The sequence below is a fragment of the Alnus glutinosa genome, chromosome 5 (genome assembly GCF_958979055.1).
Source record: "Alnus glutinosa chromosome 5, dhAlnGlut1.1, whole genome shotgun sequence".
NCBI classification, from domain to species: domain Eukaryota; kingdom Viridiplantae; phylum Streptophyta; class Magnoliopsida; order Fagales; family Betulaceae; genus Alnus; species Alnus glutinosa.
This window is the reverse complement of record NC_084890.1, coordinates 24,005,248-24,022,243: the sequence shown is the minus strand read 5'-3', so window position 1 is coordinate 24,022,243 and position 16,996 is coordinate 24,005,248. Positions and strand designations below refer to the sequence as shown.

The 16,996-nt window shown below is 35.9% G+C and overlaps 2 protein-coding genes across 2 annotated transcripts; one reads left to right on the top strand and one right to left on the bottom strand.

Annotated features, from left to right (window-relative positions):
- Positions 1 to 439: 439 nt before the first annotated feature.
- Positions 440 to 2,564, bottom strand: LOC133869125 (protein neprosin-like). The gene is made up of 5 exons (XM_062306089.1): positions 2,409 to 2,564; positions 1,670 to 1,858; positions 1,402 to 1,560; positions 994 to 1,134; positions 440 to 844 (listed from the first exon to the last, which is right to left on the bottom strand). Exons 1-5 carry the CDS (start codon positions 2,562 to 2,564, stop codon positions 440 to 442), a joined length of 1,050 nt encoding a protein of 349 aa, XP_062162073.1.
- An 11,932-nt stretch (positions 2,565 to 14,496) lies between these two features.
- LOC133867753 (photosystem I reaction center subunit psaK, chloroplastic) lies at positions 14,497 to 16,384 on the top strand. The gene is made up of 3 exons (XM_062304519.1): positions 14,497 to 14,688; positions 15,808 to 15,888; positions 16,013 to 16,384. The coding sequence occupies exons 1-3, from the start codon at positions 14,602 to 14,604 to the stop codon at positions 16,238 to 16,240; spliced, it is 396 nt and encodes a 131-aa protein (XP_062160503.1). The 5' UTR covers positions 14,497 to 14,601; the 3' UTR covers positions 16,241 to 16,384.
- Positions 16,385 to 16,996: the final 612 nt, after the last annotated feature.

Sequence of the window (16,996 nt, the reverse complement as noted above, 5' to 3'; positions counted from 1 at the left end):
CTCAAAGCGAAAAAGAATGAGGTATTTTTTTTTTTCCGGGGTTTCAAACGCAACAGTGAAAGAAGAACAAAAGTGGTCGAGAAAGGAATGGTATATATTTGTATTTGCAAGAAAATAACACATTGCAATAAATATTGGCATTTTGAAGAGGATTGAGGAAAAGGTGAAGTAAAGAGAAAGAGATAAGTCTCGTGCACATGTTACATGAAATTATAGAATCAACTATTGTAACCAAAAAAATGAAAGAAATAAAGACGCTAATGGTCCTGCTTCTCTCTCTCTCTCTCTCTCTCTCTCTCACACACACACACACACATATATATATAGATCAACTTTTCTCGAATTTTATGTTTCGATTAATACAAATTAATTTTAGTCACTGAATATTGATAACTTCAGAAAACTCATTATTATTAAAATGGACAGTTAAACTATAATTTCAAGGTCCTTTGATTCCACCAGGACCATCATAACAAATAAAACGACCAAAATATTCGTTGTAATATCCTAAATCTCGAATATTGTATGCATGTGGATTAGATGCATACACCTCTGTATCAGTTGGATTGACAAAATGAAACTTTGCATTCTCATACGCAGCTGCAATTCGTCGACTATGAGCGGTATATCCAGATGTCCTCCAGTATGCAGGAGGAAGCCCAGTACCCATAGGGGGGCTAGGCTGGTCTAGTGGACTATAAACTTCTCCTCCCCAATCAGCTTGATTGCCAAACTCACTCAATTTGCCAAATAATGATGGGGGCCAAAAACCAACTACAGAGTTGTCTTCCTCAAAGTATAATGTCCAAACAAATTTTGTTGAATTTGGCCCGCCACGTATTTCCTACCACGTGATAGTAAGACAAAATGAAACAAAATATAGTGTAAACAAGTATAAGAACATATATTTGTGGCCTATTTTTTTTATTTTTTTTCCCATGAATTTGTTGAGTGATTTAATGAACATCTAAATGCACATATTCATTTTCATACCTTATTGATTCGCAATTTAATGGCAAATTGCTCTCCACCTACAACAGATGTGTTTTCTATCGCCCAACCTAGAGGTATTTGAGAATTTATTTGCACATATCCAGGACAATGTTGATTGAAACACTGTGTTCTTCCATCAATCTGGTATAATGAGTTCATGAAATAAAAGATTTTTCTATCAATAGAAAATATTAAATATAAATCCTTTGATTTGTTACAAATAATTACAAAAATGAAATTACTCAATAGAATCTACAAAACCCACCGTGATGTGAGCAAATAGCCGTGTCTGGTTGTCTTTAAATAGTAAAGGATTTACCTAAAAGTAAATTTGCTCAGTATTTTAGTCTGCTAGGATATAGGAAAATTCTTTAACAAAGGATAAGCTATCTTAAATTAGAGAATTACCGTTAAACCTGTTTTTATGGTGTCAAAACCATTTGAAAATGTCATCCGGAATTCACTATACTGAGATCCAGTGATTCCTTTTGCATTATACATGCTAAAATATGATTCAATTCCAATCAGCTTCCTATTGGGGTCAGCTTTTGTCCGAAGTATTGCATACTGCATGAGATAATCAAATTCTTAAGTCACTTGCATCACAAATACTAGGTTAGATTCACTAACAAAAAAAATAATACTGTTTTTCCGAGCATAAAAAAATTATACTTACATGATGTCCAGGTTCTTCATCTATATTTGAAGAATATATTGTTGAAAACTTTTTGGCTCTTGCCAAGTCGTCTTTATTGATTCTTATTATAGGAATTGTTCCATAAGGACAACCTGCACCTTTCAGCCCAATATTTAATGGTAAATTCCTTTTGGCTCTCATTCCTTCTACAAACAACTTATGTTTCATCTGTAATGACACTCTTGAGAAGTTAGAACTATATCAACTGTATCAATTAGCATTGAAAAAGAAAAGGTTTGCATTAACAGTTCAACCTCAAATGTGGTATTCTTCCAAAAAGGATGATCAAAGCCAGGTTGTTTGTAGAAATCAATACAGTCGTATATATCTCCATCTCTTGTCTGTAGATGTCAAATCAAATCAAACTTATGTGTATGTTTGTTGGATCTCATAACAATTTAGTTACGATTTGAAATGCCTATTTTGCCTTACTTTAGCCAATAAATTAAAAGAGGTTTCAAACATATTGTGAGTCTAATAACATGAAACAAACTAGGACATATGAATTATGTATATGGCATTAAATTATATTATTACAATTAAGCATGGCTTTAAGCCCATGCATGACTCTCAATCTCCTATGTAGAGATTTTAGGATAGGGAGTTTGATTTTTATTATGATTAGCTTAGTCATACTCATAAGTTCAATATCTTATGCAAAATATTAAAAAACCTACTTGAATAGAAGAATTAAAAGAATAGCTTCCAAAAATCTTACTTGAATGCTTTTAATTGCAGACTTCTTAAGATTTATAAGTCGCTTCTGGAATTTCAATTCTTCCTTTAAAGATAATCCCCAATCCGCTTCAACCAGATTGTTGCTAAGATGGAGAAAGCACAGGAAGAAAACTATTAAGTCCACCCTTGCCGCCATGGACGATAAATAGTTTTGCCACATATGAGTTTGTAGGTTTAAAGCGCATAGACACAAATATATATATATATCCTAGAAAACACACACACAAACAAAAATGCATATAAGCAAAGGCATTACAAGGCAGATAGGTAAAACATAAATATTGTACAACCTCAATGTGCAAACTGTATTAATTACAATATTTATTGGATTACCAAATAATAATGACATTAATGAAGAAAGATAAAACGTATTAATTATCCAGCGTAAATCATACCAACTGCATTGATTATAGAGGTTATAAGATTATCAAATAATAATGACAATAGAGAAATGATTCTCCTACATCTTTCATACACATCTCCAACACCTCATATTCCATTTCTCATAACAATAATGAAAATGATGATTATAATTTCTTGGGGTAATTACCTTTTTTTCCGCATGAACTACCAGCCACCATCAATATTTCCCTATGAACTAACACTCCCACCGCCCCACCGCATGAACTGCCATTTACTTACCAAAACCCTCCTTTTGTTAGTCAACCTTGATAAATCATAAGGTCCACGCATCACATGTGGATCAGATGCATTTTTATTCAGTTTTCTTCCTATTTTGCCCTCACAGTCAGGGTTGAGAAAGAAACAGTATTGGGTAAGAAATATAGTGCAGCTGAACAGTAGAGAAGGATGTCCTCAAAAATATGCAAGGAAATATCTGTAGACCATACAAAGAATGACTATTCACATATTTATAGTGGCCAACTCAACCAAAGAGAGCAAATTTCCTTCAGTAACGCAGGCTATTATTACATAAACACTTATTGAGAAACAATCAATGCCTCAGCTGGCCTTAGAATTCAGAACCTCCACAAAAGAGAAACAGCAAAGCCCAACCGATGTTTCTCTCTCTCTCTCTCTCTCTCTCTCTCTCTCTCTCTGTGCAAAATAACATTTTTTTTCTCTCTTTCTTTTGCCTTTCCCATTTTCCTTTTAACAGAAAATACTACTGATTTTTTCCGTTACAGTAGAAATGGGTCCGGCCATTTTTTTGATGTTGTTTGCCCAAGCAACTCTGGCAATGTTAGCCCATGGCAAGCTGCGGGGCCCACCATCGCTAAATCTTGCCCTTCACTTCTTTAATTTTGGGGGTAATTACCTTTTTCCCCCATGAACTACCAAATTTTGCGCAAATCCCCCATGAACTACCAAATCTACCAAAATAGAGCATCCAACTACCAAAGTTAAAGGTTTTCCCCCTTTCCGTCAGTTAGAGGGGTTAAATCCAACGGTCAATGGCTCAGGTGCAGGTGACGTGCTGTTTACAAATTTTTCTTCCTATTTTGCCCTTATCTCTGCAACTATCTCTATCCCTCTCTCTTGTTTATCTTCTTCATGTCTGTAACTAATCTGTTGTCTTCTTCCTTGATCTGTCTCTCTTTTGCCTCAATGTCATGCCCAAATTGATCCCGATCGCCGGCCCCTTGCTCTTTGCCATAGCTGATCAACAACGAAAGCTCACACAAAAACACTGAAAACAACGAGTTATGATTTAGTAGGATTTTTTTTTAAAATTTTTTTTTTCTATTCAATAAATATTTGTATGTTCTTGACTGAAAGTTTGCTCAACTGAGGAGAGACAAGGAGTGGGATGGGTTATAAGCCATCCACTACAGTAGGATTTTTTTTTTTAATTTTTTTTTCTATTCAATAAATATTTGTATGTTCTGGACTGTTTCCATCCTTCACCGGCTTTGTTTTCATGTCTATACCACCTATCCCTCAACGCAAGAACATCCATAGTGTAAACAGAGCTTTTTATCTTCCTTTGTTTTAGCTTCTATAAACAGAGCATAACAGAGCCACCTAGGAAGGAGGATATTGTTGTCCTTGGCGCTCAACATATTTCCAGCTCCTCCACTCAATTGGTCTTCCGGCAATTGCTATCTGTTCTAAGATAGTAGAGCGAAAATCCTTCTCTCACTCTCAGGCACATCAATTCTCAACAATACTTTCTGTCTTATTTGCTTCCTCTATTCTTATATGTTTATTCCCATACCTCTTGCAATTTTCTCGAGAGTACACAAGCAAGTCTGATGAACTTGTCAAGGACAAACTTGAACCTCCGCATACAATCACCTCCGCTTCGGGCAACCCAGTCCCGATAAGTTGTCCAATGGCCTATACAAGACACATACAAACCTTATTAATCAGCCTATCATCAATCACGACGCTACTAATCTTCTGAAAGAGCTCATAAAGCACCTCTATTTCACTTACACTGACTGCATCCATGTAAAAGAGATGACAATAATCTTCAATTGAATGGTTATATAGTTCTTTTGAGAAGAGGAGAATGGTTTTATAGTTCTTTATAGAATGGTTTTCTTCTCTCTTTCTTGCGTCTGATTCTTTCAGGCCATTGGCCGAATAGGTAGTAGGTGCACATGGGGTTGGTTCAAGATATTCAAACTTTTTGTCAGAAATGAATAATAATTGGAGAAACACACTCAACAAAAAAAACTCACTCAATAAAAAGGCTAAGAGCTTTTTACTGAATCTTAGGAACCTAATGCGGAAGTTGGTGGCGAGGCTTCTTCAAGAATTAATAATCTGATTAATGAAGGTATATTGGCATGGGGGAGTTGCATGAGGTGCAACAATCTTCACGTGTCACAAGGCACTTTAGGATTCACGCAACCTACATTGATCTTGAAACCTGGAAGTTCGATCAAATGATGCATTTGGAAACATTAGTTAAGTCATACGTTTTGGAGAAAAAACAAACAAAGCTTGTGACGTTTTCAACCTTCCTCTTCTTCAACCTTCGTAATAGTAGTGTTTCCAGGTTGCTCTGTTCACCCCTGTTTTGGTGTCCAAAACCTTAGGCTCTCTCTCCCTTACAGTTCATCCTACAAACAAAGTGCTAGAGGAAAGAAAAAGATCAATGAACATTTAAAAAAACAAAAATGGTACACTTCAATTAAGAGGAAAGAAAACCTACATGTTTCTCCTTTTCCTTGGTTTCTTGTCTATGCTTTCATCTAGTTTGACTATAGAGTCATAATCTTTTGCTGAGTCATCATCATCTTCATCCTTAGCCTAAAAAACAGGTCAGCAAAAATGGGTCCAAGAGCTGTTGGTTTTCGACGACCAACCTTTGGCAATAAGCTCCAAGCCAAGCAGGTATGGCGGTTCAAGAACCAGTGCAAAGTCTAGTGCTCCCAAGACTGGTCCGACGTTGTTTAGGTCCGTAACCATGAACGTTTCACTAGCTTTGTTTCTTTTTGTATTTTTTTCAGAATCTTTTAATGAGAGAGCTAAGGGTAAACGAGGAAGAAAATTTATTAAAAACCTGTAACTTGATAGTCACATGAGGCGTTGACCGTTGGATTTAACCCTTATGACTGGCGGAAGGGGAGAAAACCTGTAACTTTGGTAGTTGTGCTCTATTTTGGTTGAGTTGATAGTTCATAGGGGATTTGCGCAAAAGTTGATAGTTCATGGGGGAAAAGGTAATTACCCCTTAATTCTTTGTTACAAAGAGACTCGGACACAACACTAGCAAAAAATTCCTTCAGTTGTTATGATCTTCGCGGGTGCTGTGTATGAGTCTCTTTACAATAGAGGATTAAATAAGTGAAGGGCAAGCTTTTGCAAAGATGGTGGTGGGTCTACAGGAGTATTGTTACTTGTCATTTGAAATAATTCTGAAAGAAAAAAGAATGGGAGTTGGTTTACAAACATGATTAGATCATGGCAAAAAGTGGGCAACATCCACCTTTGGATGAAAGGTATTTGGTGTCCGGATTTATGCCGCCATACCTCTCTAAGGATCCCAACAATAAAACAGCCATCAATTAGCATCATCTCGAGAAATTTGTCACTTTTAAGTTTGATTTCCTCCGAGTAGTATATCTAATTTGACTACATTTTGGTTAAAAAGGCGGCAAATGAGTTTCAGTTTGAGCTTTTCCATGGCTTGTAGACGCTCTACGCCATGGTGGTTCAAACCAATTGAGATAACATTGGGTTCATAAGCCTTCTTTACACCCATGGTGGTAGAGGCCCTTGAGAGGCTGAAATGAAACAGCTCCACACTTTGACACCTCACTAGTCTACTATACTACACGAGAAATGAAGAGGGAGAAGAGATCTAAGTGAGGCGTGTATTTTAGCCATCTCCTTTATTCTTTTCCGCTCCATCTCTCGATGCATCATCTTCTTATTGTTAGCATCCGATGATTTTGGCTGCCAACCACTTGATCCCTTGTAGTTTATAAGTACAGTGTCATCCATTGAAACATGAGGCACGGAAGAATATCAGATCCTATGGGATCTTCAGCTCATGATGGAAAGAGGGCTTAGGCACAGTTGCAGAATGGCGAATGAATGAGTGAGGCGGATTCGGCAGAGCTAATTTAGTAATTTTAATTTTTGATATTTTAATTCTAATATATATTTTAATTATTTTATATATTTATATATATATATATATATATATATATACACAGTTATTAGTTATAACCGGATATATATAAATGCTAAACCCGATAACCACTCCGGTAGAGCCGGTTATCGGTTATTTCCAACCGGGTACCAAACCGATTTTTCGGTTACCGATTGGTACTCGGTTACGGGCCGGTTATAACCGGCTGGATTTACACTCCTACCTAAGACACATACATGAGTTTGCCTAACAATTAACATAAAATAATTATTTCGAAAAAATTAAGATAAAATAATACCAATTCAAAAATTGAAAAAAAAATAAATTAAAAAGTTCACTGAATAAGGTGCGTTTGATTCGAACCTACAGTAAACAAACATCACATAGCAAATACTACCATTGGAGTATTACATAACAAATGACACTTTAATTTGCTACTACAAATTGATTGTTATGATCAATAAGTATGTGGATTGAAAGAAAAGGTATTTCTTTATAGTTTTATCAACATTTTTTTAAAAAAAAAAATCTTCAATGTTTCAATGAAAAAAATGTATTTACTTTTTTGTATTATTATAATTTTTTTTTTTTTTTTTCATATTGTTAGTTTTTGATTATTGGCTACATTCATGTGACAAAAGGTTGTTGATTTGATGAAGAAAGGTCTTCAGAGTACAAATTTTTCTTCGGTGTCCAGAAAGCCAGAAGCAGTGTCCGGACACAACTTACAGAGAGATCTCGTTCTTTTAGATGTCCGAACAGCCAGCGGACGCAACTTCCAAAGAGTCCCTCTTCTTCAAAGTGTCCGGACAGCTAGTAGACACAACTTCCCGAGAGTCTCTGTTCTTCAAGGTGTTCGGATACCCAGCGAACACAACTTCTCGAGAAGAGTTGTTTCATGCATGTGTCCGGATAATAGAGTTTCCTGTCCGGACAGAAGTCACAGAAAGTGTATCTTTCTACTTGGTGTCTGGACACGTGATTAGCCTGTCCGGACGTCGCCGCCTAGGAATCTATTCCTAACTTGTTGCAAGGTTTTCAAAGCCTATTTTAAAGTGGTTTCTAGGTAGTCTTTCTTTAAGTATTCTAGTATATAATTCATTGTGTTGAGAGAGAGGGTTTTAGACCTTAATAGAATTATGATGTGTCTCTTTTAGAGTTTCAGTTCAACCTTCAATCATTGAACAATTGAAGCCAACTGGAGTTCTAGTTAAGAAAGATCAAGAAGAACTCTCCAGAGATTCTGGGAGAGAAGTAGACAAGTGGGTCGCTTGTTATAATTCAAGAGAGTGAAGTCTGCAAAGGTTTTGTGAGTATTAACTTCTTGTAATTCGTTGTTTCTTCGTTATAATTGATTTCCTGGGTTGGGCTGCTCCGGAGTTGTTTCTTTAACTTCAAAGAGTTTCTACTTCGTAACCAAATATATGTGTCAACTATTTTACTGCTTTAGATATTTGGTGAATTTTTTGTTGTGAATGTTTCGTTGTTTATTATATTTTTCAATTGGTATTTGAGCAGGTTCACTTTGTTTGGATTAAGTTCCTGAGTGAGATCTTTGACTCCTTTTGTTATGAATACTTCTCAGTCATCCCAAGATGGTTCTGATGATGAGTATGACCTTCAGACGACCTATAACAAGCTCTATAAGGAATGTATAAAATTGATGACAATCAATAAAATTTTCCGTAAAAAGCTTAATGATCTTGAGCATGAAAAAAGAGTCTTTGGTTACTAAATTGTGTGAATCACATGCCTTAGTTGACTCTTTGAAATCTAAAATTACTGTGCTTGTTGAAAATAATCAATCACTTGAGAATGAATTGAAAGGCTCTAAGGAACTCTCACATAGACTCTTTAGTGATAACCTGAAAAACTTGTTTTGTGTTCAAAAACATGTTTCTAACAAGCCTAGTCTGATTGTTGAGAACTTGGTTGCCTCTACTTCGCATGCTTCTAATTCTAATTTTAGAAAGACTGTTTGTTAAGCCTATGAAAGTTGAAGAAGCGAAGGCCAATATAGTCTGTTTAGATAAGGGCAAAAATTCTAGCGTGAATAACTGTGTGAAGCTCAAATTCAAGGTTCATTTACGGAAACAAATTCAAGCTATGTTTTTTCCTACATGTCATCATTGTAGGATTGTTGGTCACATTAGGCCAAATTGTTGTCAATTGAAATCTCAAAGACCTTGGAATAAGAAGGATGCTCTTAAGAAAGAAAAAGATGTTGTAGAGTCTTCTGTGTCTAAATATGTCCCTCCCCATAGGAGACAACATTCTCAAAGGTTTGTTCCTACTTGCCATCATTGTGGCAAAATTGGTCATGTCAGATCTAGCTGTTTCAAACTGAAACCTTGTGAGCATAAGTATGATAGTTCCTATTCTAGGAAAAGCTATGAGGGACATGTGCAACATGATGAGGGTGGTTTTAACTAAGTTAGATGAGTTGGCCATGAGTCACAAAGTTGCACCTAGTGGTAAGAAGGCTTGGGTTAGGAAGGTCGATACCATTTACCATTTGAGGGGGAGTGGTAGTGGTCTCACCTAGAGTTAGGTGGTCATATGGCGTGTCTAGGATCATTGTTCATGCATATTCATATCCGAGAGCATGTAGAGTTCTTTGCATTACATTTTTTTTTATTTATTTACTTAATTTATGTTTTACATATGCATTGCATTAATTTTGTATTTTATTTCCAGTTTTCATTAAATTAAAAAAAAAATTGAAAAAAAATATTAAAAATTTGTTGCCTACTTCCTAACTTTGGCTTTTGCATCTTGAAAGTTCATTAATTTTTCATGTGTATTCCTTGAATTCAACTCATAATTATCTCTTGGAATGTGCTTATTATGCATGAGTTGATTATTCTTTTAATGGGCTAAATTCTTTACCTAAGCATGAGCTTTTGTGGTACACTTCTCATACACTAATCTTTTGTACACTTTAAAGCTTTTATTTGAGCTAAGCCTGACTGCAAGGGTGATGTTTGTTAGGCAACCATGTGAGGGAGGTCGACTAGCTTTTCGGTCAACTTGATCAACTCACTAGTTGAACCTAGAACCTAAAAATTCTTGCATTCTTTCTATCTGATTTAAGCACATATGTTTAAAGTCATTTTCTCCCAAAAAAAAAAGGAGGGTGATTAGAGAATGTTTTATCTTTGACAATTTATCAAATATCTCATGTCTTCTTAACTGATCTCTCAGTCTTTGTGCTTTGTGGAATTACTTTGCATATACTTGAGATGATCTAATTTGATATCTGCTCTGTTTTTCTACTGCATCTAAAGTTTGTTGGTTCATTCTTCTCATGCTATCTCTATTGTGCACTATCAAAGCTTCCTTAAGTTTTTTTTTTTTTTTTTTTTTTTTTTTTTTTCTCTAGTTTTAATTTGGATGTTCTTTTAAAAGAATCTTTTAGTGTGGTAGTCAAATTGACTAACTCGCTAGTAGAACATAAAACCTAAAAATTCTGACATTCTCTCTAGGCTATAGCACCAAGATCACAAGCAATTGATTTTTAGAAATATATGGATAAAAAAAGTCCACTGCTGAATATGCTTTTAAAATTCTTACACTTGTCCTTAAGAAATAGTCAGTGACCAAATCATTGCGGAAACAGACGGTCACTACAGACTAAGTAAAAGATTGTGCTGTATCTTAGGGGGAGTGTATCAAATGAGGGTGACTAGGCCCTAATAAGATAAGGTTTGATTTTTGGCTTGCCATACTTTGTACTTTCTCTTACCAGGCCATTCAGATGTTATTACCTTATTGGTATTCTCTCTTTCTTTCTTTTTGGCTGGCTTTCACACACTACACATATGGCATGAGTTGCAATGACCTTTTGGTTTCATTTCACTGCAGAGCAACTTTGCTCATATTTTATTACTTCTCATATATATTTTTGGATATTTTACCTTGCTATTTGATTGATTTCTTAGTTTTAAATACATGTATGTTTTGATTCTCTCATTGAAAAAATCACTTTGTGTGCCATAAAATTTATTTTTGTGTGTAGTGTCCAAACGGCTCTATTCTGAGTCCGAACACGCGTGTCAAAAACTGCTCTCGGGAACTCCTGTCCGAACGCAGTTTCCTTGTGTCCGGACACGCGTCGGGTTTTGTTTTAAAAACTGCCCTTTCTTTTCCTTTCCTATGATTTTTGGTTTGCCCTAGTTCTCTTGTGCTGCTCTTCTTCGATTGTTTTAGTGTCCTTCCTCGATTCTTTGCAGCTTCTTCTCTCTTCCCTCATCATGGTATGTGCCCTCTCCATATTTTGATTTAGATTTACTTGTTTGGTTCTTGGATTTGTATTTTTGAATTTCTAGGGCTATGGTTTCAGTTGTTGGAATTTCTAGCCTAATTTTTTTTTGTTGCTAGATTGATTGGTTTTCTTACTATTCTTGTGTGCTACAGCTGGTTCTTTTGAATTATTCATGTAATTTTTCAAAATTTCTACATTGTCACATTGTTTTGTTCTTTTCAAAAAAAATTGTGCACACCATGTGTTTGATAAAATGCCTAAGTCAAGTTTCATAGTATGTTTGGCATTGTTTTTGGTTTATTTTTGATCCATTGCCTCTTTATGTGATTCACTATTGATTTCATAATGGTATTGCTTGTTTGTGGTATATTTTTTTGTGTAATTCAGGCCATGTCTAGTCGTAAGCGATCTAAACCTGAAATTGATGCTGCTATGGAACGCATTCGTCATCGTATGATTGTGATTGAACGTGGGGTTTTGAGGTCCGATATTAGGGTTCCTCCATTCCAGCTTATTTATCAGATTTTTCAATAGAATGGGTGGCTGAGCGTATTTAATGCAGTGAATATCTATCCTCGGCTTGTTCATGAGTTTTACATGAACTTGAAACCCTATAGTCGCTATGATACTCCATATGTGGACACCAAAGTGTGCGGCACCAAATTGATCGTAACTCTCGAGGTCACCAGTGAGGTCACTGGCATTCCACTCCCTTCTGGGATTACCATGCCTTATCCAAATTTCGTTACTCCTCCTTCCATGGCAGAGCTTATGGAATGTTTTAATCCTGGTGGGGCGTATGAGTGGGAGGAACATAGGAACAAGATTCCTGTTAGTTATCTGCGAGCTGTAGAACGTTTGTTAGCTCGGATTGTCATGCAAAATATCTACCATATTTCTCGCAATAGTGATGTTCCACTCGATCAGGCTCAGCTGATTTTTGCCATCACCCAGAGGGTTCCATTTTGTCTATTGCGCACATGGTGATGACCATGATAGAGCTACAGGCAGTTAACAACATTGCTTTGCCTTTTGGAGGACAGATTACTAAGATCCTCAAGCAGAATTTGCCCTCCATTCCTCCCTCTGAACCTGTTGAAATGCCTGAAGGATGTTTTGGGAAGGCCATAGTAATGAAATCCAATGCTCAGTTTCAACGGTTTCAGGTGTTTGATGAGCCTGTTCCTATCTCTCCTTCGACATCTTCTTCTTCTGCGCCATCTAATGCTGAGGTTATGAGTCAACTGAGTCACATGACTGACATGCTTCGGTCTATGGATCAACATATGCGACTCATTGAGACAAATTTTGCACAGATCAAGATTAACGTTCGGACCATTCTCTGCAACATTCTTCCAAAAGATTGATGGGATGAAACGCCATGAAGATTGTTGTTGTTTTTGTTGAACATTTTCTTTTTTCCTTTCTGGATTACGTTTTTTGACTTGGATTTGTGGACTATTTTATTTACTCTTTGTCCTTTTGTGACAAAAATGGGGAGTATTTTTTTGTTGTCACATTTTTGTCCCAAAATGGTCAAATGGGGAGTTTGTTAGTTTTTTATTATTGGCTACATACATGTGACAAAAGGTTGTTGATTTGGTGAAGAAATTGGTCTTCAGAGTACAAGTTTTTCTTCATTGTTCGGACAGCCAAAAGCAGTGTCCCGACACAACTTACAAAGAGATCATGTTCTTCCAGATATTCGGACAGCCAGCGGAGGCAACTTCCCGAGAGCCTTTGTTCTTCAAGGTGTCCGGACACCCAGCAGATACAACTTTCCGAGAAGATTTGTTTCATGCATGTGTCCAAAAACAAGTAGGGTTACCTGTCTGGACAGAAGTCACAGAAAGTGTATCTTTTTGCTTGGTGTCCGGACATGCGATTAGCCTATTTGGATACCGCCGTCTAGGAATATGTTCCTGACTTATTGTAGGGTTTCCAGAGATTATTTAAAGAGGTTTCTAGGCAGTCTTTCTTTAAGGATTCTAGTATAGAATTTATTGTGCTAAGAGTGGGTTTTAGACCTTAATAGAATTATGATATATCTCTCTTAGAGTTTTAGTTCAATCTTCAACCATTGAACAATTGAAGCCAATTGGAGTTCTAGTTAAGGAAGATCAAGAAGAAGAACTCTCCAGACATTTTGGGAGAGAAGCAGACAAATGGATCGCTTGTTATAATTTAAAAGAGTGAAGACTGTAAAGGTTTTGTGATTGTTAAGTTCTTGTAATTCGTGGTTTTTTTGTTATAATTGATTTCCTGAGTTTGACTGCCCCGAAGTGTTTTTTCTCTTTGAATTCAAATAGTTTCCACTTCGTATCCAAATATATGTGTCAACTGCTTTACTGCTTTACATATTTGATGAATTGTTTGGTTATAATTGGTTTAGAGTCTATTATATTTTTCACTTATTATAATAGAGACAAACATTGACATTTGTTATAAGGTTTTCTTTAAACTTTAACATTTCGTCATGTGTCAATAAGTTTCAAAATATTTTTAACTCCCGTAGCTATGTTATTTGTTATTATTTGCCCATTTTATTGAGATGTTTTTTTACCCCTCTTAAGATGATTTTTGTGAATTGAAGCCATAATTTACTATGATATATTACAATCATACTAATATATATAAAAAATTATTATAAAATTTTTTAAAATTAAAGTATAATGAAAAAAAAAAAATACTTGCGCTATAGTAAAATGTTTTCACTGTCATATCATCTCGATTGTATGAAAATCAAATAAAAGTCTATTAAATAACATTTCTCTTAATCCTATAGTCTCTTAGATATTTAGTAAAACATCATGTTTAATACACATAAAAAAAAATAAATAAATAAATAAAAAAGGGGGCAGGATTTTAACATGTGGGACCTGAATTTTTTTTTTAATTGGTTCTGAATCTTTATAACTACATGATGCCATAAAAAACAAAATAAAATACAGGGTGATTTCATTGGGTACTTAGAGCACTGGATCTCCCCCAATACGGGGTCGTTTCCAGCTAAACAAAGGGATTTTCGTACATATTTTTCAGAAATTTCAGCTGTAAGTCATATATGACATATAACTGATATAAGGCACCCAAAAACCTTATCCAAAATGGATAAGTCCAATGGCACGGAGCCACGTGAGCAGAAAGTATCTAAGTGTATCCAAGGCTCGCATTCTGAAGCCACAAATTGCTCATGTGGCTGTAGCGGATCATTTATTATTGAGTAGTTTATAATACTTTTGGACTCGGGAAAAAATTCGGAAAATAATAAAACTTCAAGATCGAGAGTCAGAGAGATTGAGAGAGGCTTGTGATATCAACTTGCCTTGGCGTCGGAAAATGGCAACAACTGTCGTGACTTCTCTCCCACAATACAATGGGCTGAGTCCCAAAGTTTCAGCAGCAGCAGCTCCTGTTCGAAGTCTGGTTAGCTTCCCTAATTTCCCTTTATTAATTCTAATGAATTTTCTCAATCTAATTAAGCTGTCGATTGGGTCATTTCCAATTGTTTTTCCTTTTGATAAACTAATCGCTGGCCTTTTCAAGTATTAATACTTCTAGAGATTATGTTTGATCTTCTTCTTCCTAGTATAATGAACTGGAGTACAGTGTATCAGTTGGGTTGGTCTCCTGTTTAATCTTGTTACTGTTTATGGTCGTGTAAAAAATTGTTGGTTTTAAATGTTGGCTGTTAGATTTTGGTTGTGTTGAGGCATAATTATAATGTTATATATGTCTTAGGGATGACAATTCCTATTTGCGTGTCGGGTTCGGGTCTTGTCAAGGTATGTGTATAAAATTATATATATAGATCAACTCTAACCTGACTCATTTAATTAAACAAGTCAAATCTCTCAACCTTTATAAACCTCTAATTTTGTATTGGGTTCATGTCAAGTTCACCGACTATGTCAAAAATTACCTGTCATTATGTCTCGTGGTAGGTTTGGGTATGTTGAATCATATCAATGGTATAAGACTATTTATATGTTAATCATAAGCCGAACCATTTAATTAAACAGGTCAGATCCATCAATCTTAATGTTTTAATATTGCGATTATTAGCAATATCTGCATCCGCACAATGCGATCACTATCCGCATCATACGATTATTATCTACTATCCGCATATGAGATAATGGCTTTTCGAATTACTATGTAAATCTAAATGCAGTTGTTACTATATTTAAGTTTAAATAAATTAAGATTTCACTTGTTATACAATTCATGATAATGAGTTTTGATAACCGCATCAACATATGCAGATAATGGATGTGGGCAGTTATTATCCACCTGCATTTTCACACATAGTTCGGGGTCGTATAAAAAATTGTCAGCCATAATATCAACGTTTACCTGAATTAAATAATCAAATTGCTCAATCTTGACTCACTAATTTTATATTGGATTCATGTTAAATTCGTGAATCATGTATCGTGTCAGCTGCATAGAGCATATGCATGGCCGTAGGGAAGGCATTCATCTCTCCCACAGTACTCAATGTTTTTGATCAATTGTAATCTGAAGTATTTTCCCATCATTCAGGCAGCAGTTCAACCAATGAGGCGTAAGGGAAAGGGGGCCTTGGGTGCTCGCTGCGACTTCATTGGTTCACCCACAAACTTGGTAAGGATTTGAGAAGTAGAATCTACAATTTATCCAATATATGAGACCATTAACCTCAAGAATAAGTTTTCTTTTCTATCAACTACTTCTATATGTCTAATTTGGAAGTTTATTTGCGGGACAGATAATGGTGACTTCTACAACCCTGATGCTGTTTGCCGGAAGGTTTGGGTTGGCACCATCGGCAAACCGGAAGTCGACGGCGGGACTAAGGCTTGAAGTGAGGGACTCAGGGCTGCAGACCGGTGACCCAGCTGGCTTCACTCTTGCAGATACCTTGGCATGTGGGAGTGTGGGTCACATTATTGGGGTTGGGGTTGTTCTTGGCCTTAAGAACATTGGTGCACTGTAAATTATCTTTAAGAAGCTTCTTATTTTCATTCTCTTATGTACGTTCTTCTTGTTTACATGCAACATGTACGTACTTGGTTTAAGAATTCCGGAAAAACGTGTTTGGTAACAAAAGTTTAGGGTTATGGAGTTGAAGTTTTGGCTAGTTTGTGATTGGTATATATAGGGATCCTATTTTTATTTCACTTAGCAGTGTTCCTTCCACAATAGTTGTGCACATGTCTGTAAGCATATGGAGTCGGACTCATGTGGTAAGACCGGCTACTTCATAGATCCCACCTCATGTATCTACACTCCTGCACAATATGTGCATAACTGTTATGCATGAATCATTTCTCTTTGCCACTAGATGAAGGCCTAAAGGAAGAATAATTCACACTATGATTAGTATGAAACAACATAATTTTACTCCTAATTTTTTTATTTTTTAGTTTTAGCCCTCCTAATTTTTATTTTTTTCTTTCAATTTTGCTCCTTCAAATTGTCCAAGTCTGAGTTCGCCACTAGTTTAAACGAAATAGGGGAATAAAAAATGAGAGAGAAGAGAATGTTACCTTGATCGAACATCCTCGAGAGTGACAGAGAAAAGCTGCTTTGTTGGAGACAGGCATGCATGATTCTTGAGAGAGATAGAGCGGCTGGAATAAGGTGAAAGAGGTGGAAGAGTACTAAAAGGTGGGAAAGCAACGCTCGAGTTACGAACCATTAGGTTAACGTCGTTTTTTTTATTAAAACGACATTAATATACACGTCATTT